The 26935-nt window shown below is 53.1% G+C and overlaps 1 protein-coding gene, 1 long non-coding RNA gene and 1 pseudogene across 2 annotated transcripts in view; all 3 read right to left on the reverse strand.

Moving 5' to 3' along the window:
* Positions 1-165: 165 nt before the first annotated feature.
* LOC106902568 lies at positions 166-698 on the reverse strand (annotated as a pseudogene).
* A 6051-nt stretch (positions 699-6749) lies between these two features.
* LOC106902633 lies at positions 6750-10394 on the reverse strand. The gene is made up of 2 exons (XR_001414553.1): positions 9984-10394; positions 6750-9752 (listed from the first exon to the last, which is right to left on the reverse strand). It is a non-coding gene; the product is annotated as an uncharacterized LOC106902633 (long non-coding RNA).
* A 960-nt stretch (positions 10395-11354) lies between these two features.
* The window catches only part of GPC1 (glypican 1), a 265931-nt gene continuing 250350 nt past the window's right edge, over positions 11355-26935 (reverse strand). The window contains exons 4-9 of the mRNA XM_014966277.1: positions 22578-22743; positions 17622-17752; positions 14769-14888; positions 13876-14009; positions 12517-12692; positions 11355-11673 (exon numbers count right to left, since the gene is read on the reverse strand). Coding sequence (XP_014821763.1) covers positions 11456-11673; positions 12517-12692; positions 13876-14009; positions 14769-14888; positions 17622-17752; positions 22578-22743 — 945 coding nt within the window. The 3' untranslated portion in view covers positions 11355-11455. The remainder of the gene's footprint in view (positions 11674-12516; positions 12693-13875; positions 14010-14768; positions 14889-17621; positions 17753-22577; positions 22744-26935) is intronic.

Consider the following 26935-nt stretch of genomic DNA (forward strand, 5'->3'; position numbering starts at 1 on the left):
GGAAGGGATGTCGGGAGGAGAGGGGGGAGGGGGGGGGGGTGGGAAAAACTTACAGTGGGATTTTTAGTCAAATATTAGATATCCATATAACCGCTAATAAACAGCTGACAGCACCCAAATAATTCTATGAGAAATCATCACTAGTCGTAATAAGCATGGCTTTTCTTACCAGAAAGGTGGTTTAAAATACAAATCCGGGTGTAGGTACGATACCTGGAAGGCATCCTGGAGCGGGAGCTGTCTGTGTCTCATGAGGTAGGCGGTGCAGACGGCGGCCGACCGGCTGCGGCCGTTCTTACAGTAAACCAGGCACCTCCCGCCGCTCTTCACGGCCTCCTCGATGGCGTCGCTGCACTGCCCGAAATACCGGTACAGGTCCTCGGCCGGGTCGTCGAACACGGGCACACGGATGCCCCGGACCTGCTGGAGGTCGGGGAAGGGCTGCTGCCTGGTGACATTCACGCAGAAGGTGACTCCCTCCCTCCTGAGCAGCTCCTCGTTGCAGGCAGCCTTGGCGTTGCTGATGAGCAGCGAGGAGGTGACCTGGGAGAGCTGGAGCATCGGCAGCTGAGGCCGAGGGGCCACCAGCACCACCTTTCCCCGTGGTAGAACTCCCAGATGGCCTCCTCCGTGTGGCCTTCAGGCACCGGCTTGCTGGGGGATCGGGGAGCTTCCCCAGCAGCCTGTACTGGCTGTGCTGGGATGTGCTATATTTATCCCCTCTGAACAGGCTCAGGCTTCAGGCAGGTCCTAGTGCCTGCTGGAGCCTGAGATTTAAACAGCTAAAAGCAATTTTGGAGCCCACAGGTCTGATTTAGAATCACAGAATTGTCCAGGTTGGAAGGGACTTTTAAGATCATCGAGTCCAACCATCACCCTAACACTGCCGGAACCACCACTAAACCATGTCCCTCACCACCATGTCTGTCTGTGACTTTTAAATACCTCGTAAAACATTTGGATTTGGTCACGCCCTATGCCTATAGCAGCTTCCTACAAGAAGCTAAACCCCTTGTTCTCCTCACAGGAAGGCTGCTGGGGTCAGCACTGACACGCTATCGATCCAGTCCCCTCCAGCTCATCTAGCTGTCCCCCACCTACTACAAAAGCCTCTGTGGAGTACCCAGAAAATGATTTACCAGGCTGGTTAGATACGGCAGCGCTAATCTTTCTGGACTTCAGTAGAACTGCTGGTGTGGTGCCAGGGCAGAGAGCATCTTGCGCGTGAGGGCGCGTACACGCGCTGGGGCTGTGAAGCAGGGAGGGGATGGGGCAAGGACCCGGCCAGGGCAGCGCCACATCAGCCAGGCAGGGGCTAGAGGCTTCCCGGCAGCTTCAGGAACACTTCTCTTTCTGGCTGTGATGTAAAAAAAGAAAAAAAAAGGTGCCTGTGACCACTATTTTCTGCTGGCATAAAGAACAACCTGGACTATGGCAGTGGCAGGGCATGGACTCATTAAGATGAGTGTGAAACACGGTGCCGGCCGGTCAGGAATCAGCCATGAGGGACCAGGGTGAACTTTAATCCACCATGGAGGGAGGTGGACCTGCCATACACCAGCCATCGCTCACGTCAATAACAGCCTGCCAGGGAGATGCCTGCTCTGAGGCCAAAGGAGATGGCTCCCTCGCACAAGCACAAGAGCACAGTGTCCCCTCCTACCACCCATCACACTCCTCGCCTGCCCGCAGGCTCGCTCCTCTGCCCATTGCTCCCTTCACATCGGGCTGGGTCCCTGGAGCTGGAAAGGAGAAAGCCCAACAGGAGAGCATCGTCCTGACGCTGCCCACCCTAGAAGTGTCAGAGGGCCCTTAGGTTCTCCTGCAGCCACGCTTTCTGGGATTTTTCAGACCCTCTCTGGTGCTGGCTCTCGTCCAGCTTGGCATTTCCATGGCACATCCTTATTCCCAGGCCGTGACGTCACGGATCAGATGAGGAGCCTTTGTGCAATCACCGCAGGGGATTTTCCTGGTCATACGGACACATGTTGGTTTCCTGTGCTGTGGAAAGGAGCCAGCTGCTGCCTTACCTTCCTCCTCCCGCCTGGGACATGGCAAAAGCTCATCCTTCTACCTGGCCTCATCCAAGGGCTTTCTGGGGCCCTTGTAGACGTCCCTGGGTGGTGGTTTATGGACATACCCCAGTTCAAACCTGTGTGGAAGGAGAATGTGCTGGCATGACTCGAGGCACCACGATCCCTTTCATTCACCAGCCCACAGAGCCATTTTGGCCATGCCGTGATGGCCAGCAGTTACCAAAGCCGAGCACACCACACCCCGGGACTATCCTGAGTGTTACCCAGCAGAGCAGCACAGCCTGTGATGGAACATCAGTGTCACCTGAGTTCCCCTGAATGGCCCAGAGCTCTGCTAATGGCATGACCACCTGCCAGGGACAGAGATGAAAGCCACCCACCATGCCACGTATAGTGGTGAGGAACAAGAGCAGCCAAGAAGGAACTGGGACCAGCTGCTTTGGAGGCAGCAGTCCCCAGCATCTGCCTGTTGCAGGCAAACCCTGGGTCAGCTGAGGACTATGGGCAAACACCACACACTGTGGAAAGATAACCCAGACAGAGAAAGCCAGGGAAGCTGTGGCTGCTTTAGAAGATATCATCAAGTCCACCATCCCTAGGACCTGCAGCAGAGGAGAACAGGGCTGGAGGAGGTGATGGCCAGGGAGATGACCTCTCTGCCCACCAAGATGGCCGGCTTCCCACCACCATGAGATGACACTGCCTCTCTGAACCACTCACAGGTGCTCTCTCATCACCACTAGCCCAGACTTCTAACGAGCAGGTGCTGCCCAGCAAAGACATAGCGCCACATCACAAACTGCTTGGCTTTCTGTGAGAGTAGCAGTCGGGACGCTCCCAACAGGGACTGGTTTTGTTGAGCTGAAAGCTCAGGCTCCGGGGCATCCCTGGTGTGGCCAAGGTGCAGAATGTCCCAAGAGCCTGGTGGAGTGAGAACTTCTTGGACTAGAGCTCCCAAGGGGCTGCCCGGGTCATGGTCGGCTGAGAGTGTGGTGCTGGCAGGAGTGCTGTAGTAGGATTTCAAAGGGTGAGGAGCAGCAGAGGAGAAACAGAACACTTACAATCACCAGAGTTCCTTCCAGAGTGTCCTTCCCAGTTGTCATTTCCAGAAAGACATGATAGTATTTCATTTGCACCCATGTATCTTCAATGAGGAGCATACCTACATCCATCAGGACGAGCATGGTGATCTTTCCCTTCCCGATGCAGCAGGAGAAGAGGGCTGCGTTGTCTCAGATGTGCCCCACCACTTTCTTTGGACACAAAAGTGGCTGGAGCTGTATGAGCACACCTCCAGTACTTTGCCACATAAGAAGGACCAGGTCGTTAATTTCAGCTGCCCATCATCAGGCGGTGATTGAGAGGCAGCTGCCTCAAGGCTCTCAGGTGATGCATCACTACAGGTGGCATGGCTGGAGAGAGCAGTGGAGAAGGTCCCAGGGCCCTACCTCCCTCTGGGCAGTTTTTCATGAGTGGTAGCTCATGATGCTCAGTTGCATGGAGAGTCTTGGGGGGGTGGGCTGGTGGGGGTGGGTGTCCTGGCACTGCGATGCAATGATGGTGTGTTATGGCCACACTTCTGCAATGGCTGTGGACAGCCTTACCTTGGGCAGTGGCAGTTGGCATCATGGTCCATCCCCCCCCAGCCCATGTCCCAGAAGTCCAGCCTTGCCCCTCTGCTGCTGGTGGGGTGCTTCCCCGTGGCAGGGGGCCATGGGGAGCTCAGCCCTTCCCCAAGGGTCCCCCTGGACTAGTGTCTGGCCTCCTGGGCTAGCATCTGGTGTCCCTGTGCCCTCCCCTCCCCACGGTGAAGCTGGGGGCAGCAGCAGCTCCACAGGGCAGGTGGGGCTGGGGTGCCATGGGGTGGGGGCTGAGCAATGGGGGCCCTGTGTTGCCTTGGCCCCTGTCTGCCTATAAGGCGGGGGACGGGCAGGGGAAGCCCCTTATGCCCCCCCTTGCCATGTTTGCCTGGCATGTGCCCCACTGTGCACAGGACCATGCACTGGGAGCTCCCTGCTGCTGCCTGGGACAGCCCTGGGGCTGCCTGGAGGAGGTGGGGGCCCCCCCCCCCCCCCAGCAATGGGGAAGGAGCCCACCCCTCTGGTCAAGCATCACCAGCACCTTTCCTGCCCCGGCTCCCTGTCCCCTTTCTGCAGCACCCCTGTTTTCTAAGGGGTGACTTCAGCTCATGGAAATTAATGGGGAAAAAAACCCCCACCCCTGTTCTGTAAGTGAAGGATCATGTTTGTGTGGGCTGTGAGTGCCTTAGTGTGTGGAGTTAAATTGCTGTTGCTTTGTGATGAGGTGTTCTCAGCTGGCCCTTTCCTCATCTTACATGTGGGGCTGCTGTACCCAGCAGTGAGATGCCCTGTGTGTACTTCCCAATAACTAGCTCTCCCCGTCTCTCCCAGCGTCTGAGCTACTGGTGTGTGGGTAACTGGGCACTGCTGGGCTGTGCTTAGTGGTTTTGGTGGGCAAGGGACCCTTGTCCTCTCTTTCACCGCACCCCTGCCACCTCTGGCTCCCTGCTGGCCTGGCCCCCCCTGCCTGCCCCAAACCCCCTCCCTTTCCCCGGGTGCCAGTGGTGGTGCCCAGGCGCTGGTGTGTGCCCGACCAGGGTGGAGAGGCTGCTGTTCCTGGGGGGACACTGAGCCAGGAGTGAGCTGGCTGCTCCATGACAGCCCTTCCACCCCATGTTCTGCACCAGCAGGGCACAGGGATCCCCACCACCTCCTCAGATGCGTTTCTGCTGTGCGGTGTCACCTCCCACCATTAGAAAAATGTATTTCACTGCTCTGTTTTCCTTCCCAAGTGCCTGCTGTTTGTGTCTGTGTGTCATACTCGGCTTCACTGCAGCCCAAAAACCTGGTAAATGACTATTTTTAATGGCAAGAACACTCCTCCCTTTGCAATGTGCCCACTGTCTTTCCATCACACCTGCTCTTGTTACCAAAACTGTGATCTTTATATTGCAGGAACCCTCCACCGATCCGTATGGGCAGCAGCCGCCCAGCAGATTGCTCTGGGATTTGCCAGACATACCTGGTGTGACTTACTGGCGTACCAGTTCTCCGTGGCTCACCCAGGCACTGGTCCAGGAGGCCCCTGGGTGCCACCATCCCAGAGCAGCTCTCTTGTCCCATTAGCACAGTCCAGTGTCACCGCTTCGGCACCCTCTCTGCTGCTTCTCGGTGGGGCTCTGGATGTTTCTTAGCCACCTGCCAGCAGATGACTTGAGGACGGTCCTTCATGCTTGGAAGGTTGTCCCTTCCCACCAGCCTGCCCCATGCAGAGGAGGAAATAAGAACAGGGTAGTTATCGTTACATGGAGTCTAATTATAAGCTAAAAGCACATGCCACCTCCTGGCAGTGAAGACATTTGCATCCTCTGCAGGAAGATGGTTGAACTGCAGGGTTAACAGTTTCATCCTCTGCCTAGAAAAGGTCTGATGCCTCAGTCCAGATTTTGCTGGGGTGTTTCAGGTTTTCAGGGGTGTTTCAGGTCTTGGTGTCACTCTTGGTTGGGGTACGGCACAAACAGCCCCGGTTCTGCTGTCTCTCATCCTCTCACCGTGCACCGCTGTGAAGTGCGTGGCCCCATCGTCTTGGTGAGCTCCTGGTAGGTCAGGGGCTGCTGTTAGAGCCCCTGAAACCTTCCCTGCTCAGGGAAGCAGGAGCTGAGCTGAGCTTCAATCCCACCCTAGGCCTTCTGCAAGCTCTTAGCAGTGCAAACACGGGCTGCTCAGCAGCATTACAAACCAACAGACAAGTTTTCAAACGGCTTCAAGACACACACAGCTGGAAGTGGCCATTCCTTAAGATCATAATTAGACACAGGGGAGGCAAAGGAGGTGACTGGTCTGCAAACAACTTCTCCAAGGAGAAGACCAACCTTTCTACGTTGTGTGCATGTGGTGCAAGTAGCTGTAACTGCAGGACAGGGAGCTAAAGAAATACCTACTCACTCAAGGGTAGCACTCAATTTATTAAATTTAAGTGATATTTGCTTCCAGGCAGCTAGATACAATCTTAGTAGTTTCCAGTTATCAAATCTCTTTTGACACTTCATGAGCAGCTTTCGAGGTGTCACTGTGACCCCTGTGCTCTCCGGAAGGGGAGAGGGCAGAGCTGAAGCACAGACCTTTCTGCAGCACCCATCCCAAACCTCCAGGTCACTGCGACGGCCCGCAGCCACACCGGTACGAGGCCACGGCAAATAATTAGGACAACACTTTGGAATGACAAATACCACGATGTTTCCGGCTCCTCGTACTATTATGCTATGACTTTTTGTGCACCTGTGTGAGGAAGGGAACATCCAGCGCATTCGCTTCCATGAGTCAAACCAGGCTCACCTTGTCTCACGGGTGTTTCCAGCTCCTTGTACTATTATGCCATGACTTTTTGCGCACCTGTATGAGGAAGGGAAGATCCAGCACATTCTCTTCCATGAGTCAAACCAGGCTCACCTTGTCTCCGCACACATCACTGCCCAACAGCCCCCGCAGTTGCTCCTCCAAAATTCTGTGGGGCTGAACACAGGCAAACCCCCCGTCTCCCAGCATCAGCCCGTTGCAAACCCTGTGGCTGAAAGCACGATGTCACTCCTCCGTCATTCCCCACCTGGCCTTCACCTGTGCCTTAACGAGGGAAAAGAAAGAAAACTCCAAACTCAGCTTAAATGGAGAAGAAGAAAGAAAACCGCCCTGTAAATACAGATTTAAGTCTCCAGCCTTTTTATTTATACAAGGATTCAAAGAACATATTTCAACTTTAGATAAACAGTGCAAGAGAGTTACAAGTACCTTGGTAACAGAAAGAAATAGATAACTGTCCAGCTATGCCAATAAGTGAAATAATTCTTACTTCTGCAGATAGAAATGCATCTGTTTAAAGCAAAGGTGGACTTTAGATATTTCGCTCTACCTTAGCCCCTACCAAGCCCACCGGAAAAACAACAGGCAGTTTGTCATTTGTAAATGATAAGTAGCTGCGCTCTCAAAGCCTTTTGAGACCCTCGCCCTTAGTTAAAACATACACGTTATGGCACGAAAGAGCAGGCTGAAAGACAGAGACACTTGGAAATCCACTATTTCTGGTTCTCCCCCTTCCAGGGACAGGGGTCCTCGTTAATATTTTTCCCTAGACCACTACCTCCCGCCCCCGGCCACATCCCTGTGAAGTACGAGGCCTTTTCTAACTGAAACACCACGAATCACCACCTGGATAACATGGAAGCAAACGTTCCTCCCCAGACACCCCCCTTCCCCAGAGCTCCCCATCCTCACACCCAACGCATGGTGGCCACCAGCCACCGCCGTGGCTGCAGCCCTCGGCCACCACCGGCCTGGGGACGTTTGTCACAACCGTTTTGAGCAAGTGGTAGCCCAGGAAATGTCATTTATAAGCACTGAAAAGGCCACAGGCTCCGTGCCAGCCCCAGCGTGGGGTCAGGGCTTGTCTGAGCCTGGGCTGACTTCAGCTTGTTGAGCTGTGCCAGCAGATGCCTAGTTTTTGGGTAACTATGGTTGGCTTTGGGTTTGCTTTAGCGTAGAGCGATACGGGGTCGATACCCTGGGGGGACTCGGCTGTCTGGGCTCCCCAGCAGAAGGTGGCACGGCCAAATGCAGCCCCGGGCCACCAAACTACAACAGGTTGGGAAAATGGCTTTGGGATAAGGAAGAGAACAGAAAAGCTAAATAACGGGGAACTGATGGAAAGCAGCAGCGTAGGCGGACTTGTGTGAAAAGGAATCCAAAATAAACCCAAGTGGACCCGAGGTGAGGAGGGAGGAAGCATCAACACCAACATCATGTGCCTCCTGGCAAAGAGGGGGAGAGCCCCCAGACCTGCCCTCGCCGCCCACGCAGACCTCAGGCTGCCAACCACGACCATGTCCAACCCCAGCCCAGCTCCAGGAGGGCTGAAGCATCAACACAGAATCACAGAATGGACCTCTGGAGATCATCTAGTCCAACCCCCCCTGCCAAAGCAGGTCCACCTAGAACAGGTTGCTCCTCCTCGGGGCCCAGAGGGACACTGAAGCGTCAGCTCAACCCCAGCCACAGCGGGGAGGGGTATCAGGGAGGGTTTCTCCTGTGTGATGGTTTTTACTGTATCCTTGAACCTTTGCCTTATTAATTTGGACTATCAGGTTTTACTATCAAAACAGGGCCAATAATTTGGGCTACTAAATTGTTAAAATATTAACTGGAAGAGCAGTAAATCCTTGGCTTCAGATTGAAGGTGTGTTCCCCCTGGGGCCCGTAAGAAGCTGTAGAGGGTAACAAGCTGACAGCAAACGCTGACTGCACAGAAATGGAGACGACGGGGACTTCCCTTTCAATCCCTCCTTCAGCAAAGCAAAAACATTGACCTTGGCAGTCGCCTGTTAAAACTCGCAACCCAACCCAACCATTTTTGAAGAGGGTACAACGTTTCAACACCCCTCCCCCCCAACTTTTTTTTTTCCCGCTTTGGATGTAAAGTTTCTGCAGGATTGGTTGTGGGGATTTCTGTAACTGAAGGCTACATTTGTATTGGCAATTGCTAAAAAAAAAAAAAAGAAAAAAGAAAAAAAAAAGACAGGAACTCTTTAGAGCAATAAAAGTAAAATGCGTAACTTGACATATTTCTAGAAGCAAATAAATCTGTATAAATCCATGAGTTGTGTTTATCTTGTTGATAAACAAGATGTGTTGATGGGTCTGCTGGTGCTGTCTGTCCTTTAGCCAGCGTCCAGCATCCTGGCTTTCGTTTCTGAAACCCCACCAGGTTAGATCAGCAGGTGGTGAGCAGGCAGGAAGGACACCAAGCGAGTCACATCAGTCACTGCGACTTGGAGTGGTTGGTCAAAACTGGCCTAAAATCTCTGCCCAGTGTGATGAACCACAAGCATCATCACCCAGCCCCAGGACGAGGTGGGACCCCTGCCCCAGGGAGGGCAGGCGAGAAGCTCCCTCCGCACCTACCTGCGCCACATTTTGGTGTTACCTTGCTCATGTTCTCCTCTTTTCTCAAATTGCACATTCTAGAAACTGCTAATGTTAAAAATGTTAGGTTTTTGTTTGGTTTTTTTCCCCCTTTCTTAGAAAACAGCCAAACCCCAGCCTCATAACGTTTGCTCAGCCCAATGGCACATCTCCTCTGGCAGGACAGAGGAGAGATGCTCCAACCTGTGCTGCGCAGACCAGCGAAGCAGGAGATAGACACAGCTCTGCCCTCCCTCTCAGGAGTACAAACACCTTGGAAACTCAAACCCAACGCCATACAAATGAAGCCCAACCCTTGGGCGTGCTCTTGGCCCAACTGGTCACAGTGACCGTGTCGTATCTATCACATCTGCTACACCTACATCTCCAGCTGACGTTTGCCCTACCTGTGACGTACAGAAGCCTTCTGGAAGCCCTGAAGCACAACAGCCCTACGAGCACAGATACTCCTACAGCTACGTGAGGATATTTATATCTTTCACCGACCACCCCCCAGTCTCAAAACCCAGCACAGAGTCCACCCCACCAAGTATTTTGGGTTTTGGGCAGCCCCCTGTGTGACCCAGCGGCTGGTGCGTGGTGGGATGGGGTGGCCAAGGGTGAGCCTGGCCTTTCCCAGAGCTGCTGGTGGGTGTCTGACCCGTTGTTTCACCCCATCCCTCAGCAGTGAAGGTGCGTGGGAGGATGGGGAAGGGACAGGGAAAGTGGGAATTCACTGAAAAACCTACAATACAACAGGAACAAACACTAAAAGAAAAGATATCCCAAACAAAACATGTCCCATCCCCATGTCCTCCCCGGTAGGTGCTACCTCGAGCCAGTCCCCTGGGTAGGGACCTGCCCAGGGCTCGTCACCCCTGACCCCTCTCTGCCCTAAGGCTGCTGCCTGGGAGGTCGCTCCCGCCTGTGTGAGCTCTCACAACCAGCCCCAATGCTTGGGAATTCACTGAAAAACCTACAATACAACAGGAACAAACACTAAAAGAAAAGATATCCCAAACAAAACATGTCCCATCCCCATGTCCTCCCCGGTAGGTGCTACCTCGAGCCAGTCCCCTGGGTAGGGACCTGCCCAGGGCTCGTCACCCCTGACCCCTCTCTGCCCTAAGGCTGCTGCCTGGGAGATTGCTCCCACGTGTGTGAGCTCTCACAACCAGCCCCAATGCTCCAGTTAGTAAAAAGTCTTTCTTACCACCAAAAAAAAAAAGGGATTCCCACCCACGGCCGGGTCCATGGGAGGAGGAGGCAGCAGAACTGTCTGTCAAGCGGAGAATCCCGCTGTGCATATTTTCATCTCTCTGTTACCTACGCCGGTACTGCACTGCAGGTAGAAATTGGACCATTATTACTTGGGTAAAAAAATGGCTTTCCACTCCAGTTAGTAAAAAGTCTTTCTTACCACCAAAAAAAAAAAGGGATTCCCACCCACGGCTGGGGCCATGGGAGGAGGAGGAGGCAGCAGAACTGTCTGTCAAGCGGAGAATCCCGCTGTGCATATTTTCATCTCTCTGTTACCTACGCCGGTACTGCACTGCAGGTAGAAATTGGACCATTATTACTTGGGTAAAAAAATGGCTTTCCAACTAGCATGCAAAGAAAAAAATACCCCAAACCCCAATCCCTAACACTCATTCCCAGTCACTTAGATGCAGGAGACCTACATTTCAAATTGTCGTCAGCTACGAGCTCTAGTCGAGAAACCCACTCGTGACCTTTCCAAAGAAAAAAAGGGAGTTCTGCGTTTTTTGGGTCCAACAGCCAAACTGTTGCAGTTCAACCCACCAAACCTGCTCAGGCTCCTACGTACGCCGCTGGAAGCGAAGGGCTGTCTCTGCCTGCCCAGGATGTACAGAGGAGGAAAAAAAAAACCACAAACCCGAGAGAGAGCCCCTGGATGCAGCCCTGAAGCAACGCTGATGGTCTCCCTCTCTCCATCCTGGGAAGTGGAGCTGCTCTCGGCGCCGCAGTGCTTTGGGCAGCGCAGGGTCAGCAGCGCTGGGGAACAAGGTCAGGGCAATTGCATATTCCACTGGAGGCAGCAGGAGAGCTGCCCCCCGAGGGGCCGGCCGGGGTGGGTTCCCCCCCGGGGACCTCCCCACAAAGGCTGGTGGCAGCCCCGAGAGCCAGTCCTGTGGCAATAACAAAAGTAAAACAATGAGGTACGGAAAGAAGGACCCAGCATTGGGGAAGAGACCAAGAAAGAAGAAAACAGCTCGAGCACTGCCAGAAATAGCAAACAACTGAAACCTTTTTTTCTCTTCCCTCCTTTTTTTTTTTTTCCCCTTTCTTTCTTTCTTTTTTTTTTTTTTTTTTTTTTTTTTTTTTGCCAAGGTGAATTAAATACGTCCTTTTGTCGGTCGGTCAGTCGGTCGGTTTTGGCAAAGTGAAGCCCTTGGCCGCAGTCTCTTTCCTGGCTGTGCTGGTGAGTTACCGGCACAAGTGCTGCCCGGTAGCCACCCAAAGGAGGAGGAGGAGGAGGAAGGCAGAAGGCAAAGATCTGCTGCTGGCCCCATTGATGCCGTGTCCGGACTGCTTAGGAATAGCGTGCGTTTCTGGCTGCCTGGTGCTGGGGCTCTTAGAGAGTCTTTTGCCACAGACGTCGTCAGGACAGCTGTCCCCACTCCCGGAGCCACTCATGTCGTCACCTGCGCAGAGACAAACGCGGGGTGAGCCCCCATCCCTGCCATCCCCTTGCTGCAACCCCGGGGAGCTCTGGCCACCAGCCCTGCCCTGGCCATCTCCTCCTCCCTGGCATGCAAGCCCATACCTGATCTCTAGTTGGCTTTAACCACCCATTGCTCCAGCTGGAAACTGCTGGAGGACAGGCTGAGAGAGTTGGGGTTCCACAGCCTGGAGACAAGAAGGCTCCAGGGAGACCTTATAGTCCCTTCCAGTACCTAAGGGGGGGCCTACAGGAGAGATGGGGAGGGACTCTTCATCAGGGAGAGGAGCAATAGGATGAGGGGTAATGGTTTTGAACTAAAAGGGGAGATTTAGGAAGAGATTTAGGATATTAGGAAGAAATTCTTTCCTCTGAGGATGGTGAGACACTGGAACAGGTCGCCCAGAGAAGCTGTGGATGCCCCATCCCTGGAGGGGTTCAAGGCCAGGCTGGATGGGGCTTTGAGCAACCTGGTCTGGTGGTTGGTGTCCCTGCCCAGGGCAGGGGGGTTGGAAATGAGATGATCTTTAAGGTCCTGAGCTGTTCCATTCTATGAAACAGCCCCATCAGGAGGGCTGGGACTGGAGAGAACCCTCGAGGTTTCAGCAAGGCTCTGAGAGCAGCACAGCCTCCAGCCACCCCCCAGCGATGTGGCTGCACTTGAGCAGACCCTCTGCAGCCCTGAACCAAAAGCCAGGTTGCCACAACCCTTCTCTGCCATGCAGGCCCATCTGCAGGGTCTGCACAGAGGTCCATGCAGGCTGGCAGGGGTGGCTGCTTGGCCCCTCTCGCTCGCCATGGACCTCTCTGGTTCTGCTAAACTCACTTGCGTCTTGGAAATCCACATCGTTCCCGATGTTGGCGTTGCCCAGACGGTTTGTCATGATCTTTAGCTGCATGATTTGCTGGCGAATGGTCATATCTGGCTTGGTGATGTCCACCTCCACCTCCGGGTTGTTAATTTGATTAGCCAGGCCGTCCCCCATCACTTCGGGCAGGTAACTGCAAAGGAAGGCGACAGGTTTAGATGTCTCCCCACAGCCGAGATCACCTCTTCTCGTTACAGACACCGGTGATAATCCAGCCTCTTTGAACCCCAGAGAAGCTGCAGTCAGTGGTGTTGGCTTGTTGAATGACCTCCATATACTGGTATTTGGCCAGCTCTTCGGATGGCCAAGCCGTGCTGCCATGGCGAGACCCCATCAGAGCCCGGGGCTCTCCCTGAGGCCACCTCAGCTTGCAGGAGGTGGCTGGTGGCCTTGCAGCATCACTGTCCTGGCATGGGGAGGGGTCTCCTACAGGAAAGGCTGAGGGGTTGCTCTCAGGCTGGTACCTGTGGAGTCACAGTTATGTTCCCCGATGGAAAAGCTCCATCCATACAGGAGGCTGAGGAACACCTTCATCCCTGCCCTGCTTAAATGCTGTGGGGGCTCACACCCTGGGACAACTGAATGTCCCCTGTCCAGTACAACCAGACAGGCCCCCAGGGAAGGTTCAGTTAACTGGGAGCTGCCAACCAGCAATGAGGGCTGAGCTGCTCCCTTCAGCAGTGCCCTGGCCCATCTGCTCCTGCACATCTGAGGCACTGCCAGCAACGATGTGAAATATGGAAGAACCAAAAGTTGCTGTCTCCAGGTTGGCAGAGACCAGCCCAGCAGGTCTGTGGAGAGGAGCAGAGAAAGGTGCATGTCCAGCAGCTGCCCATCACCCCTCACAGCCATCCTTTAGCCCTCAGCCATGGGTGGGAGGTGGTTTCTGCAGCTGCTTGATGTCACCCAAGTGCCTCCTCTCATGAGGGAACAGCAGCTCAGAGCAGGTATGGATAGAGAGATGGGTACACAATTCTCATCAACAGCTCTGGAGCCTGTGGGGTAAATCTAGCCCTCCTGCCTTCTCAGTGCATGTGGAATTGCAAAACTGCTTAATTAGTACAAACCTACACAGTTATTTCAGGCTGAATGCATGTCAATGCTTAACCCCCCAACACACAGCAAAGTGACAACAGGCTTGACATTCCCAGGTACCAGTTTTTCAGGAAACACAGAATTTCTGGGGACAGGGACAGACCTTTCATCTCAGCCCGAACAATTGGGACTGGCTGAGATGATGTTTAGGTGCCTTTTATCAAACCCTCCCTCTCTCACCCCAGAACAGTGCTATCCTGGCACCTTGACCCTCTCCATACCTGCCCTTGGTCATCCCGTTCCAACACTTGTCATCTGCTGCTGAGCTGGCCATTACTTTTTTGCTGCACAGGCTGCCGGGAAGGGTGATCCAGTAGGTCTTGAGAGCTGTCAGATTCCCTTTGGCATCTAAAACCTGTAAACAAAGAGGATGCTCAGGGCCAGGAGAGCTCTGAGGTGCTCCAGGGCTGTGGAAAGGACAAGGATCCTGCCTATTTTTCCTTTTTTGTTGTTGTTTTGTTTTACCACCGCAAAGTCTGTTTTTATGCAGACAGGGATGTGTCACCAACCTTCCCCTAAGGATCAACCTTCTGCCCAAGCACCCAAGGCTAAAGGTTACATGCTCAGGACTATTCTGGTACCATAAGATTAACCAGGAAAAGATCATCTTCTGGGCCATGACAAGCACCCTTGGTGGGAGGCTCTGCCAGGGTGGGACGGGCAGGTGCCTGTGAGTGAGGAGCCTCTGAAACGTGGGACTATGGCAGATCCCACAGCTCATTGTCCACAGAATCCAAAATCTCCATGGAGGAGGACCTCTGGCTCCAATATCCAGGCTGGACCACCTGAGGCTGAATGACACTAATGGCAAGGAGCCTTTTCAGGTAAGTTTGGCACCAAATCCCTGAGATATTATCAGTTATCAGCAACCTAGACCTGGACTCTGTGCCAAGGCAAGATCACATCTGCTCAGGTCACACCAGCACTCGCCAATCTGATCTTCTCCAGACTCACCAGCAGAGGCGATTCAGCAGCCTGAGGGGTGGTCTGACCTGACCCGCAAGACCCAGCGCTGCACCAGTTGGGCTACTGGTGCTACTGGGGCTCCCAGGGAGGCAGTGCACCAGCCTGCCCTGGCACACTGGAGGGGAGGGAGCTTTGGAGTCAAACTCACCAGCATCTTCAGTGCTTGCGCAGATGATTTTTCTTCCAACGTGACCTTCCCCCGCCTTTTCTTGTCCTCACTGCTGGAGCCTTTCGTGCTGATTTTAGGATTTCCACAGCCTTGGAAAACCTGAAAAACAAGCAAAACTCTCCATCCTGTGCTTTGATACTATTTCTTTAATTAATTAGCACTCCACAGTTATGTTTGTGGTGTGTTTTTCTTTCTTTCCTTCTTAAGTATGTTTATCTTTCCTGCCTGCAAGATCTCCAAGATTCTGGCTCAGTTTGTGGTCAGGTTACTCTAATGCCATGATGTGTCTTCAGCACACTGCAACTGGTTTTGGCTACTGCTATTGAGCAAAATGTTCCTCACTAACATAAAATTATCGCATGTTTTTGCATAAGTCACCAACATTGATATGAAATTACTACTAGCAACTTTATCTGTTCCTACTATGACTGAAAAATAAAATTCTGGTAAGAACAAGATGGGAGTTGCTCACACTCCTTACACCAACGGTGTGGGCTTCAAGATTGCAGGGTATGTGAGCTTCATTGATTCGAACAACAGACTGAGGTGGGACTACCTCCATGACTCTTGCAAGCTCCAGATGAGCATGGTATCAAGGTGATCCCCTTGCCAGCCCAAGGGCTTTAGGTGAGCCACCAACGGTGTGGGCTTCAAGATTGCAGAGTATGTGAGCTTCATTGATTCCAGGTGGGACTACCCCAACGATTCTTGCAATCTTTGGGTACCTCCCATCATCCCAACTACCTGCCCAGGTGTGCTTTCTAGCCAAAGGAGAGCAGAAACACTTTGAAGGTACAAATCCTCAGACTTTGCCCTAGGAGGAGACAAAGGGTGTCCTGGAAGCGCCTGTTTCTCCCAGTTTCTGCATGACCATTCCAGGCAACAACACCTCTGCTGCAGATAGCCAGTGCTCGGGCAACTGAGCCTCGCCGTGGCTGATGGAAGGAGCCCTCAGACATCCAGATGGATAAATTCATCTTTGTGCAGTGCCCCCTTAAAGCAGAGAAATCAAGCCTGTGCCAGCTGCTGGATGCTTTTGCTAGAGGATTCTGACAGCCTTCAGCAAAGTTCTAATCTAGACAAGTTCCTTTGGTTACAGCGGGTCTCACTGGTGTGTCTGAGGGACATCCAGCCCAGAAAGCCCCCTCCTGGGCTGCACGGTCCTGCTGACCAGATGGATTCAACCACTATGGCAGCTCAGCACCAAGCCAATTTGTTCACCTCTCTCCTTTGCTCCATGCAAAAAGCCCCACCTTGAGAACTGCATGTAGAGCATTTTCAACTCGGACCTACCAAAATAAACCCAATTTGGTTTCACTGCTGTATCTTTCCTACTGGCCTATTACTGTTGTTAGCAGGAAAATACTCTTTTGGGAAGTAAAAGCCCTGGGAGGTCTCCAGGACAGTGGCTCTTGTAGCAGCTCCAGATGAGCATGGGTATCAAGGTGACCCCCTTGCCAGCCCAAGGGCTTTAGGTGAGCAATGCCTATTACTGATGGAGAGAACACGTGTCCTGCAGGCTGAGGTGATCAATAGCCTCCTGCATAATGACAGCAAATAGATCTTTGGATACACTCTGATAGCTCCTGCTGCCCAAAATCCATCGGAGAGCCTCATGGAATGAGGGGGAGTGGGAGGAAGCAGAGGGAGTGCTCTGCAGTGTAGTGGGCCAGTCCCAAACTCATCTGACAACAACATCCTTTACCTAAACACGTTGCCATGCTCAAAACCAGAGCTTAGAGCTGCAGCGATGTGCAGGTCCTGACCTCTGCCACCAGCAAAGCTACAGTCACCTGGTCACCAGACCAGCTTCTCAAACATGCTCGATTGCTCCAGTCAAACACCACTTAGACTATTTACTCCTTTTCATTTTACCAGATTTCCTACACACCCCTTGGAAACATCTTTCTTTGCAGATGATGCCATGTTTTCCCACGTCATGGGTTTCTTTTATGTGGACAACTTCAGCCTCACGTAACAAGGGAAGAAAGAATATGGCCTTTCATGTCAAAAAGGAACCTAAAGGAGTACTTGGATGCACGCTGCTATTCGTGTTTTGACGTGTGCCAGTGAATTCCTGCTTGCCTAAGCAATACTTCTGGCCCTTCCCTTCTCCAGGACCCAGTTAGGACCTGCCCCGCTCCTTTCATCTGCATCTCTACCCTAACTGTGGGATAGCTGCAGGACCTGGGGAATGTCTGGGCAAAAAGCAGGAGCCCCAGAGGGCTGGTTTTGTTCCCAGAGCTTCTCTTACCTGCAGCTACAGAGGTGACTGTGGTTAAGTGGGAAAATATACTAAAAATAGAAGACCAATGGAAGAGAGCTTCATGATATACTTCTTGGAAGACAGGTGAGCCTCAGAAGAGACAGTTTTATACTCTCCAGATGGACTGCCGGATTGCAACTCTGTGCCACAGATACAACCCGATAGCCCAGCATTTCCACTGCAGAACATCACCCCAAGGCAGGTTAAAGCAGCTGCCTTCTGTCACTAGGGACCATGCGCTTTCTGTGGATGCCTCAGCTCAGCCAAAATACTTCAGGACTCTTCAGACACAGAGGCACCCGAGAGCAAATGTCCCCGTGCCTCCCGCAGTCACTGCACAGGCAGTCCCACCTTGCCTGTCTGTACCTAAAGGACGAGGCTGGCTGGATGCAGCAGAGAGGAGTACCTGGAAACACCTGAGAAGGTTTTTGCCCATGTAAGGTGGTTTCCTATCATTAAAAGAGCGGGCATTATGATCGCTTTCATCCTTCACCTCCTTCAGTTCAGCTGAATAGTGAGCACAGGAAGCATTTGGTCCTCAGCCAGGCCCAGGCACACGCTCTTACCTTGGCTGTGAGGGAATCCTTGTTTTCTTGCAAGTTAGAAATAGCTTCGGCGATCCTCAGGTGAATGGTCCCTATGACAGTGTCTACGTTGTACGGTCCATCAATGCGATCAGCCACCACGGCCAGGGAATCTAGTGAAACAGACAGAGACACCCCTCATCAGACTCTGTACAAACCACGTTGAAGATCAGGCTCACACCGGGTGGGAGAAGCTGTTGGCTCCTTGGCAGGCTTGTAGGGAGACATCTCTCCATTTTCACTTCTGCTCATTTTCCTCTGGCACGGGACAGCTGTCCCTTCCCAGCACACAGGTGAAGCCACCCTCGGTGGCAGAGGAACAGAGGTCACCTCCTGCAAATGGTAAATGCAACTTGTATTCACATGAAGTGACCAACATTCCCCAGGGTGCCACAGAAAGGAAAAATGGAAAATTGGTGCAGAAATAATAATAGCAATTCCTGGCCCTGACCTTCTTAACTCACAGCGTGTCTTCAGTAAAGCACCACAGCCAGAGAAAAGTGAGAGAATTGGGCTCAATAAAGTGCCAAAGGTACCGGATGTGGGACAATAGCTTCTGTGGCAGTGAAGGAGTGAGAAAAGGAGTAATTCTTCTCACCATCACCTCTGGAAGAACAACACGTAACCAGCCAGGGAAATACCAGGCTACAAAGGCAGAGAAGCAGAGCAAAATGCCCACAACTAAACGGGTAAACAGGACAGGGAGTGACTGAGCGGTGCCCCTTGCTCTCAGCTCCTCTTACCTTGGAAAGCTCTGATGTCCAAGTGCACGTGTCTAACCTGGAAGCTCCTGCCTGGATGGCTGCTTTAGGACTGTGCTTGGCTTGCAAAAACATTCCTAACCTCTGCCTACCTCCAGAGAAGGTTCTCAACACCCAGGTTGGGTCTGAAATAAGGACAGCCTATATGGTCATAGAGCTGGGGCCACTGGAGAATACCACTGCAGAGGAGAGCTGACATACTCGGGGTTCAAGCGAGATGGCAGGGACTGGGTTTGGACATCTAAAATGGGACCTTAACCATGTCTGACTTTGCCATTCAAAAATCATAATTCTGAAAGTCACTGCTAAGGCTGCTGCTGCCTCATTTTCCTACCACTTGTGCTTTAGTAGCTCGGAGGCCAGGCCAAGCATAAGCTCCATCAGCATTTAGGGACTTGGCGTTCAATTATGTGTGATCACAGATGGCTCCAGCGTGGTCTGTGTCCCCCAGGGCACACCAGAAACCTCCTGGCAGGACAAGGGATCTGTCAGAGCCCTGGGGTGGCCCGTGCTCATCTGCAGCAGAAAGCACTTTGTGTTCCTGTGGCCTTGCCCCATGGAAGAAAACAAGTGCGATGGCTTCGTGGTGGTTCTTCTCTACACAAAGAAGGTCAAATCCCAGGGTCAAGGCTGGAGATCCGTACCATTCACAAATGGAGTTATTAATTAGGAGTGATTAATTCTTCTGTCCTAAATCCTGATAGCTCACCCATCAGCCTGGCAGGAGACTGTCACAGCAGATGGTGTGATGTTGGAGAAAAGCTTATTCAGCACGTGTTTGTACGGCCGACATTAGTCAGGAGCAATGAACCCACCAGGTGGATCACACCCTGCAGTTCCACAGAGTATCAGTAAAACGTGTCCTTCAGCCTACACCATCCCACAGTCTGTATGTGTCACCCGTGACACTGCTTTAAAGGACTGACACTTATCCTTGAGCTGCACAGCAAATTTTCTTTGAGCAGGAGTCCAGCCAGCTGGGGCACAACCACAGACCACCGCCACTTCATAGAATCATAGAATGGTGTGGGTTGGGGATCACCACCACTTCATAGAATCATAGAATGGTTTGGGTTGGAAGGGACCTTAAAGGTCATCGAGTTCCAATCCCCCTGCCACGGGCAGGGACACCTCCCACTAGACCACTTCAAACCTGCTAGGAAAGTGTTCAGTCCCTTGCCTGTGCAAGCCACCAGGACTCGGCAGAAAGACCTCAAATGGCTTCCACGAGGTCTAGGTGAGGTTTGTGAAGAAGCACTAGGTACGACAGTGGACACAGAGTGCTAATAATGAAGCTCTGACGCTGAGCCCACCGCTGTCAATTTAACAGCACGCTCAACCCTCTCAAATATGTTCTCTCTGCTGTTACATGGTTGATGTTCAAAGGGTAAAGACTAGATGAGGGACAGCACAAACCCACAGAGGACACCAGATCATGCCCACAGGGCTCACAGTCCAAAAGCAGGTCCCGCCTGCGGGGAGCAAGGGCAATAGTCAAACAACCGGGAGGGCTCAGACCTCAGCCGGTCTGGAGCTGGGATCACAAAACACTCTTTGCTCAGGTCTGTAATACAGGATTTAACAATATGTAAAGCCACAGCTTGGAAACATTATGCATTTATTTTCAGCACTTAAAAAAAGAAAAGTGGTTTCACTGGTCAGCTCGAGCAAGACTGGAAACAAGGGCCAGCTTCCACATTAATGTGCTGTCTTTTCCTGCAACGCAGTGCTATGGCAGCACTGATTTCTAAAGCTAAACGTGCCATAAAAGGGGGTGACTTTTTTTTTTGTATTCTGGGAAATAACATCTCCTGCACCATTAAAGAGCTCACAGTTTAACTTCGCTGCCCCTCAGGGGTTGCGGTGTCATCTTCCAGACTGTATTTTCCTTGCAGAGGCACTAACGTTGAGATACAGACATTTAAATCTAAGGCTGCACCTCCAAATTAGTGAAAAATTATGTCTGAACCACTTACTATAAAAATCTCCCTTAATTTGACCTGCCCTAATTTGTCAAACTGGAAGAGTAACTCTGTGTTTAGCGTAACGAAATCCCCTCTGGCTGCACAGAAGGGCCTGGAGGAGGGTGAAGAATGGACAGTGCCAGTGAACCGCTGCCTTTGACTCCACGTCTTGCTCCAGTCCTTGATCAAATTGTGACCTCTGACACTAAAATGTACAACTGCAATTTGAAAGAAGCTCCCATTTCCTCCCAGCCGTCACCCCTTGACAGTGTCTCCTGGGGTAGAGGAAGCCAGAATAAGTGGAAAATGGACCCGGAATTGCCTCCCTGTCAATCAAGGAGAGCTGCACGTTGACCTTTCAGGAGATGGGCAGTCATCCCACCAGGAGAGCTGTGACAGGTAACAGTTGGCTTGCTCTGGCCGGGAAGGGCAAAACGCTGTCAAAGTCCTGGTGTAAGCCCTTGGGAAGGGAATATTCCTCCCCCTCTTTGGCAGCAGCCTCCCAAGTCGTTCTCACGGGGAACACCTCCAATTAGCCACAGTGAGCTGCCACTTGGTTCGTTAGCCCCCAGAGCGAGGGGGGCAGCTGGCCAACACACCTCACCCAGCAAGAGCACCGGCCCCCGTGCGCAGCAGGTTGATATTTATTTTGCAACGTCCCTTGAGAGGCAGATGACACCCCCTGAACTTCAGCGTGATTGTTATTGTTAACACCACCACACGTCGACCCCGAGCCAGCCTGTCAGGCTGCAGCTGGCTAGTGAGCTGGCAGGCTTGCTAGCCAGGCCGTGGGTGCCAAGGCAAGGGATAGGTCAAGCCCAAAGCTCATCTCCTCAGGTCCCAGCCTTCTGTGAGCCCAGAGGAACATCAAGGCTCCTTCAGGTCCTAAGACTGCTCCAGGTCTAAATGTACAACCTGGGAGAGGAAGAGGAGCTTGCTGGGTGCTGCTCTGTGGGCACAAGGTGAAGTGAAAGCTTTACCACTGCTAACAACCTCCCCTGATGGACTGCAGATGGGAACAGGACGTGTGCTGCCACAAAACCACATCATTTTCTAAATAAAGACCCTCACCAGCCTTAAACCACATCCATCTAAAGCCATGTCCATCCACAAGTCACTCTCAGCAGTGGTTCACATTTAAACCAGGAGCCACAGGCTCTAGAAAAACAGCTGTGTGACACCCGAGGTCTTCTTAAAAAGGATGCCCAGGTGTGATCAGGCAGTGCAGAATTTCCTGCAGAAACGCCTGGTTGAAGTTCTCCAGCCCGTGTTGCACAGGAGATCAGACCACACCATCACAGTGGTATTCCTGGCTTTAAACTCAATGAAGTGGACACCTCTATACACATACAACCCACTTTAAAATACCCATCATCTTAGCTGAGTGACAAAACAACAACGCAATGAGCTCTTTTCTTATTTAAAGTACAAGTCTAATTTTCCCATTCCTGGTCACGCCTGTACCTTCCTCCCCCCGACCATGCCTTTGTTTAAGACACCTCTTTCTGTTTAGAAGTAGGTGATTCCACCCATGGAAAGAGTTTATGCCTTTACATCTCTAGACTACCTCCCAAGGACGGCAGCAAGTGCTTCTCCTGTGCTCTGCCAAGTGCTCTGGGAGGGATGAGGAGGCAGCTCTGACCATGTACAGGTGGCAAAATCTATCCCTGAGCTTCAACACTTGGGAGGGAAGGAAAAATTACTTGAAGGCAAAGCATGGGCAATTCCAAATGAGCACAGGCAAGATGAAAACTCCTCAAGCCCTTGTTAGCCAGCCCAGCAGTGTCCTCTCTAATGGTATTAAAGCCCAGCAAAATGTCATGCAATATCTTCTAGGTGTCAGATCACCGACAGAGAAACTGTAGCATAGAAGAGCCTCCCACAGCCCTTCCTTTACTCGCCAAACACGGCCTCAGCGGGTTCAAAGGGGGCCCTGAGAGGCAGCTGTGCTGCAGCAGAATTACTTGAAGGCAAAGCATGGGCAATTCCAAATGAGCACAGGCAAGATGAAAAGCCCAGCAGTGTCCTCTCTAATGGTATTAAAGCCCAGCAAAATGTCATGCAATATCTTCTAGGTGTCAGATCACCGACAGAGAAACTGTAGCATAGAAGAGCCTCCCACAGCCCTTCCTTTACTCGCCAAACACGGCCTCAGCGGGTTCAAAGGGGGCCCTGAGAGGCAGCTGTGCTGCAGCAGAGGAAGGACATCTTACCCATCAGGTACTTCCACTCGGTGTTGAGGTCCGCTTGGTTGGCCAGGCAGCCCTTCACGACGTTCAGGCAGTAGTTGTTGCAGGGCCTGACGCTGGACATGCCCCGGCAGTGCGGGCAGTACATCAGCTTCATGATGGCACGAGTGCACTCGTGGCTGAGAGACACCTGGGGGAAGACAGAGGGGAGTCAGGCACACAGGATGGGCAGGATCCCCCACCACCCCCCCCTTCCCTGGGGTGAAGGAACCTGGTGTGATCTGAAAGGCAGCACGGCTTCCCAGTTGCATGGCTTCCCCTCTCACTGCCTCTCCTTCCCACCACCCTTCATCAGGTGTCAACCCTGTGGGAGGGATGGCACCTCCGAGGCAAGTTCTAGTTCCTCGGGCTGCATTTGGATGACCCAGGGTTCTGGGAAAAACCTCTATGTGAGCACCATCCCCCTTGCAGCCAGGTCTGGTGGCCACAAGGACAGCCTGGGCTGTCCACTGGCTCTAACTGTGACCCTGACACATGGAGCACATGTGGTCCCCAAGCCTCTGCAATCAGTGCCACCGCCATGCCCTTTCTGAAGCAGGAAGGGTTTGCTGTCACCACCCGGGAGATGCAGGTGTCCCACCACAAACTGCATCTCCAGCTTCCCGGGGGGACACGCAGCAGGGCGCCTGGACATGGAAAGTTCTCAGCGGGCATCTTTGGAAAGGAGAATGGTGTTGGGGGAAGACTTGAACCATTTCAAAAATACAGGGAATTGCGAGGACTCGGCAGCGGGAAGCGATTGCTCTCCAAAAGCCCTTCAGGAGCCACAAGCAGACGGCGAAGAGGGCCAACACATGCCGTGCCAGCCCCACCGCACGTCCAGCCGATGCTTTGCAGAGGTGACTCCAGAGGTGGCTTTGCCACCTTGAATTAAACCACCTTAAGCGTGGACCCAGCACAGGTGCAGAGCCCAGAGAGCAGGGCAGCAGCCCCTGCAGCACATCAATGTCCCCCCAGACCATCAGCCATGGGACAGTGTCCCCCCTCCGACTGCCAGGGGCAAGGGTCCCTAAGCGTAAGCTGAGGGAGGACCCTGCAGAGATGCTGGCAGAGCTCAGCACTCCCCCATCTTACTGCTAAAGTGTTTTCTTCTTTGCAGTTCTTTTTCCATTTTGCTCAGATCCATTTGCAATTCCCTTGTCATTCTTTTAAAACCATTTACAAAAATAAACGTGTTTGCATGGAAGCCTCCCTTGGGACCAGGTACTCGGCACTCACAAGGAGCCCAAAGGGGGAAAAGTGATGGGAGGGGCAAATCTCGACGTGGAAAAATCCCAGAGGCTCAAGCTGCAGCCGCAACGCCGAGAACTGCCCTGACCTCTTTATTAGGTGTGAAAAATACTTTGAATATGGCCTTTTAAGTTTCTTCTGGGGGACTCCAGAAAGGTTCAGTTCTGAGGTAGCAGAGTGTGAACGTGCTGAGCCCACCATCAGAGGCTGAGAGAGAAAATCCCTAAACTGCCCCCCCCCTCCTGAAACTGCCTGTGCCGTAAAACCTCGCTTCCAGCCTTGGAAAACAGATGCTGGATGGTGCTGGGGCGTCATCAGGTGGGAATGCAGTAAAATAACCTTGTGAGAACCTTCTTTAGGACCAGGACAAACACCCCTAGGTCTCAGGGGGAGTATCCAAACCCTGAGGTGCCTGTGCTCCACCAAGGCTGGAGGGGCTGAACCTCGCAGGAGAACACCAGGCACGGCCATGGCTTGGCCCTGCATCCTTCACCAGAGCTTTGTGCCTCCTCTCCGAGACAGAGAGTGGCGCCGGGCTGCCGTGCAGCTCTGCTGCCAGGAGATGGAGGCTTTGTCCCACCACACGCTGCATCCCCGGAGAAGCCAGAGAAGGCATCGCCTCTGTGCTCTGAGAGGGGATGCAACGGAGCGGAGGGACAGGCAAACAAAAGAACAGCTTGGTTTTCATCTCAGCCTTTCAACAGCCACAACCAAACAGTGACCCAAAAGCCAACAGGTAAGAGGGTGTTGAACGTGAACGCGGGCTGCAGCTGGAGACCTTCCGAAACCAGAGCATTTACACAGAAAGCCAGGAGAGGAGCTGCCACCTCTCCTTACCCAGACAGAGCATTCGCAGACGTGAATTATGGGGTGAAGCTCCAACCACAGCATGAAACCTGTGAGGACAAACAGGTCCCAAACACAACTCTGTGTTTTACTGGCGCACCCCATCACCGCTTGTACCAGCTTTCCCAGCCGTGGCCGTGGAGCAGGGTCACCTCACACAGCACAAATTCCCTTGAAACGTGGGATTTTCCCCAGCCCGGGTGAGCAGCAGGGAGCAGACGGTGGTTTGCACCCACACAAACCTCTGGGAGCCCTGCGCAGCCTTCTGGAGCAGAGGGAGCTGAAGGGCTTTGGCTGGGAAGCAGGAGCACAGCATCTCCTGCGTGGGGAACACCTCCGGGGTGGCGTGGGACAGCCATCCAGTGGCAGAGAGGACGGCCACCAGCAGCTAGAAAAGAAAGCTGTTTGGTACCCTGCCAGAGCCCGGGGAGGGGGGGGACACGGAGAGAGGCAAGTGACAGATCTTGGCTCAGAAAAGCATCTCCAACACGCTTAGCTTTAAAATACAGTGTAAAGCCAGCAACCCTGCAGGAGCTACCCAGGTGACCACCGCCAGCCCGTATTTAAATGAAGCTCGTGACAGGCCCAGTGGGCATTTCACCAGCATTTCTGCTCCCAGAATTTATCCCGATCTCTGCATTTATTTTTGTGCGTGTCTTTTCCTGACAAAACCAGGCTGGATGGGGGTTTGAGCAACCTGCTCTAGTGGGAGGTGTCCCTGCCCAGGGCAGGGGGGTTGGAAATCCATCATCTTTAAGGTCCCTTCCAACTCTAACCATTCTATGATTCTATGACCTGAGCACAGCAGCCCCTCACCCACTGGAGACTAATGGTGTGGGGCCACCCTTGCCCTGCCACCACGCAGAGCTGCAGAAGAGGGGTGGCAGCGGGGACCTGCTCCTTGGTGCCCACCAACTCCATCTGGTCCCCGGCACGACTGGCGAGCACGGGCAGCTGCCAAGGCTTCCCGTGATGCAGACATCTGCCTGCCATCCTGCAACCCACCTCCCTCTGACCCCTCCATGTCTGTCAGCCTGCCAACACCGCATGCCCCCAGCTACACCATCCACACCGGTGCCCACAGAGCAGCCACCTCCTGCCCACGCAGCTCTTGTGGGCTGCTGCCACCTGCCTTGGGGCACCTGAGGCTCAGGTTCAGCTCCTGAGGGTCCGGGGGGAAAAAGCTGGTTTTGCACCTCGGCAAGGATCATTTCTAGATGTCAGAGAGAAGCTGTGCATGTACCACCAGCCTGTCACTTGCACAAGGTGGCTTTGTCTCCTGGAGGACGGTGGAGTGCCATACAGCCCCAGGCATGGGGACCCTGCAGCATCCAGGTGAGGTCCCCTGCCCCAGAGCCTCTCCTCTGAGGACGAGCAGGTGAGACATCCACCACCAGCTCTCACTCCACTGAATCTGGCAGGTGCCAAGTGTTCAACTTAATCTCTTGGCAGAAAGGATAAGTATTAATTTTTTGCAGGTGTAAGAGGCTCCCCTCCCTTCCCCAAAGAACGACTCAAACCTCTCCTGTTGGCAGCAGCCCTCCTTTTTCACAGGCTGCAGAGGTGAACCAAGAACAGGGGGATGAAAGGGCAGGAAGAGGAATTTTGGAGAGTATTTTCTGCATGTTTTGCTTGGCTAGAGCTCAGTTCCTTGTCGTTCCACCCAGTTTTCTGGGTGCACTTCTGCTCCACACAGGGCTTGGGGCTCTCAGAGCCCCTCCCATCCCTGATCCTGCACCAACCCTTTGGGAGACTTGCAGAAGAGAGTCCTTCAAACATGTCTTAGTCCCTGTGGATTAGCTTGCTGAAGTAAACTTCCAGGGTTTTTTCGTGTGTGCTGTATCCACACAAGGGAATCCCAGCCCCAGTTAGGAGGGGCTGAGATTCCCTCCCCTGTATAGATATGGCAACACAACCAGGAGAGCGCTGCAGCTCTCCTGCCTGTTCACCTCTTGGGCACAGCCAGCTCCAGCAGTGGCACTGGGGAGAAGACCTCCTCAGGCTGGAGCCCTGGGACCACGAACCCTCCGTGGTAGCTCCTTACACCCCCATAGTGAGACTGAAGCAGCTTCTCCAGGCTGGCAAAGTCAAGACAGACCTCCACCTGCACACTGAGCCATCTTCACTTCCTTGTGCTTCTGCTTTCACCCTTCAGCCTTTCAAAGAACCTGGGACATTATGACCTACACCCCTTCCCGACAGCTAATGGATGCCTGCTAAGACCTGATGGAGAGCCCCTCTGGCTT

Source organism: Calidris pugnax, unplaced genomic scaffold, assembly GCF_001431845.1.
Source record: "Calidris pugnax isolate Ruff unplaced genomic scaffold, ASM143184v1 scaffold65, whole genome shotgun sequence".
In the NCBI taxonomy this organism is placed as follows: Eukaryota; Metazoa; Chordata; class Aves; order Charadriiformes; family Scolopacidae; genus Calidris; species Calidris pugnax.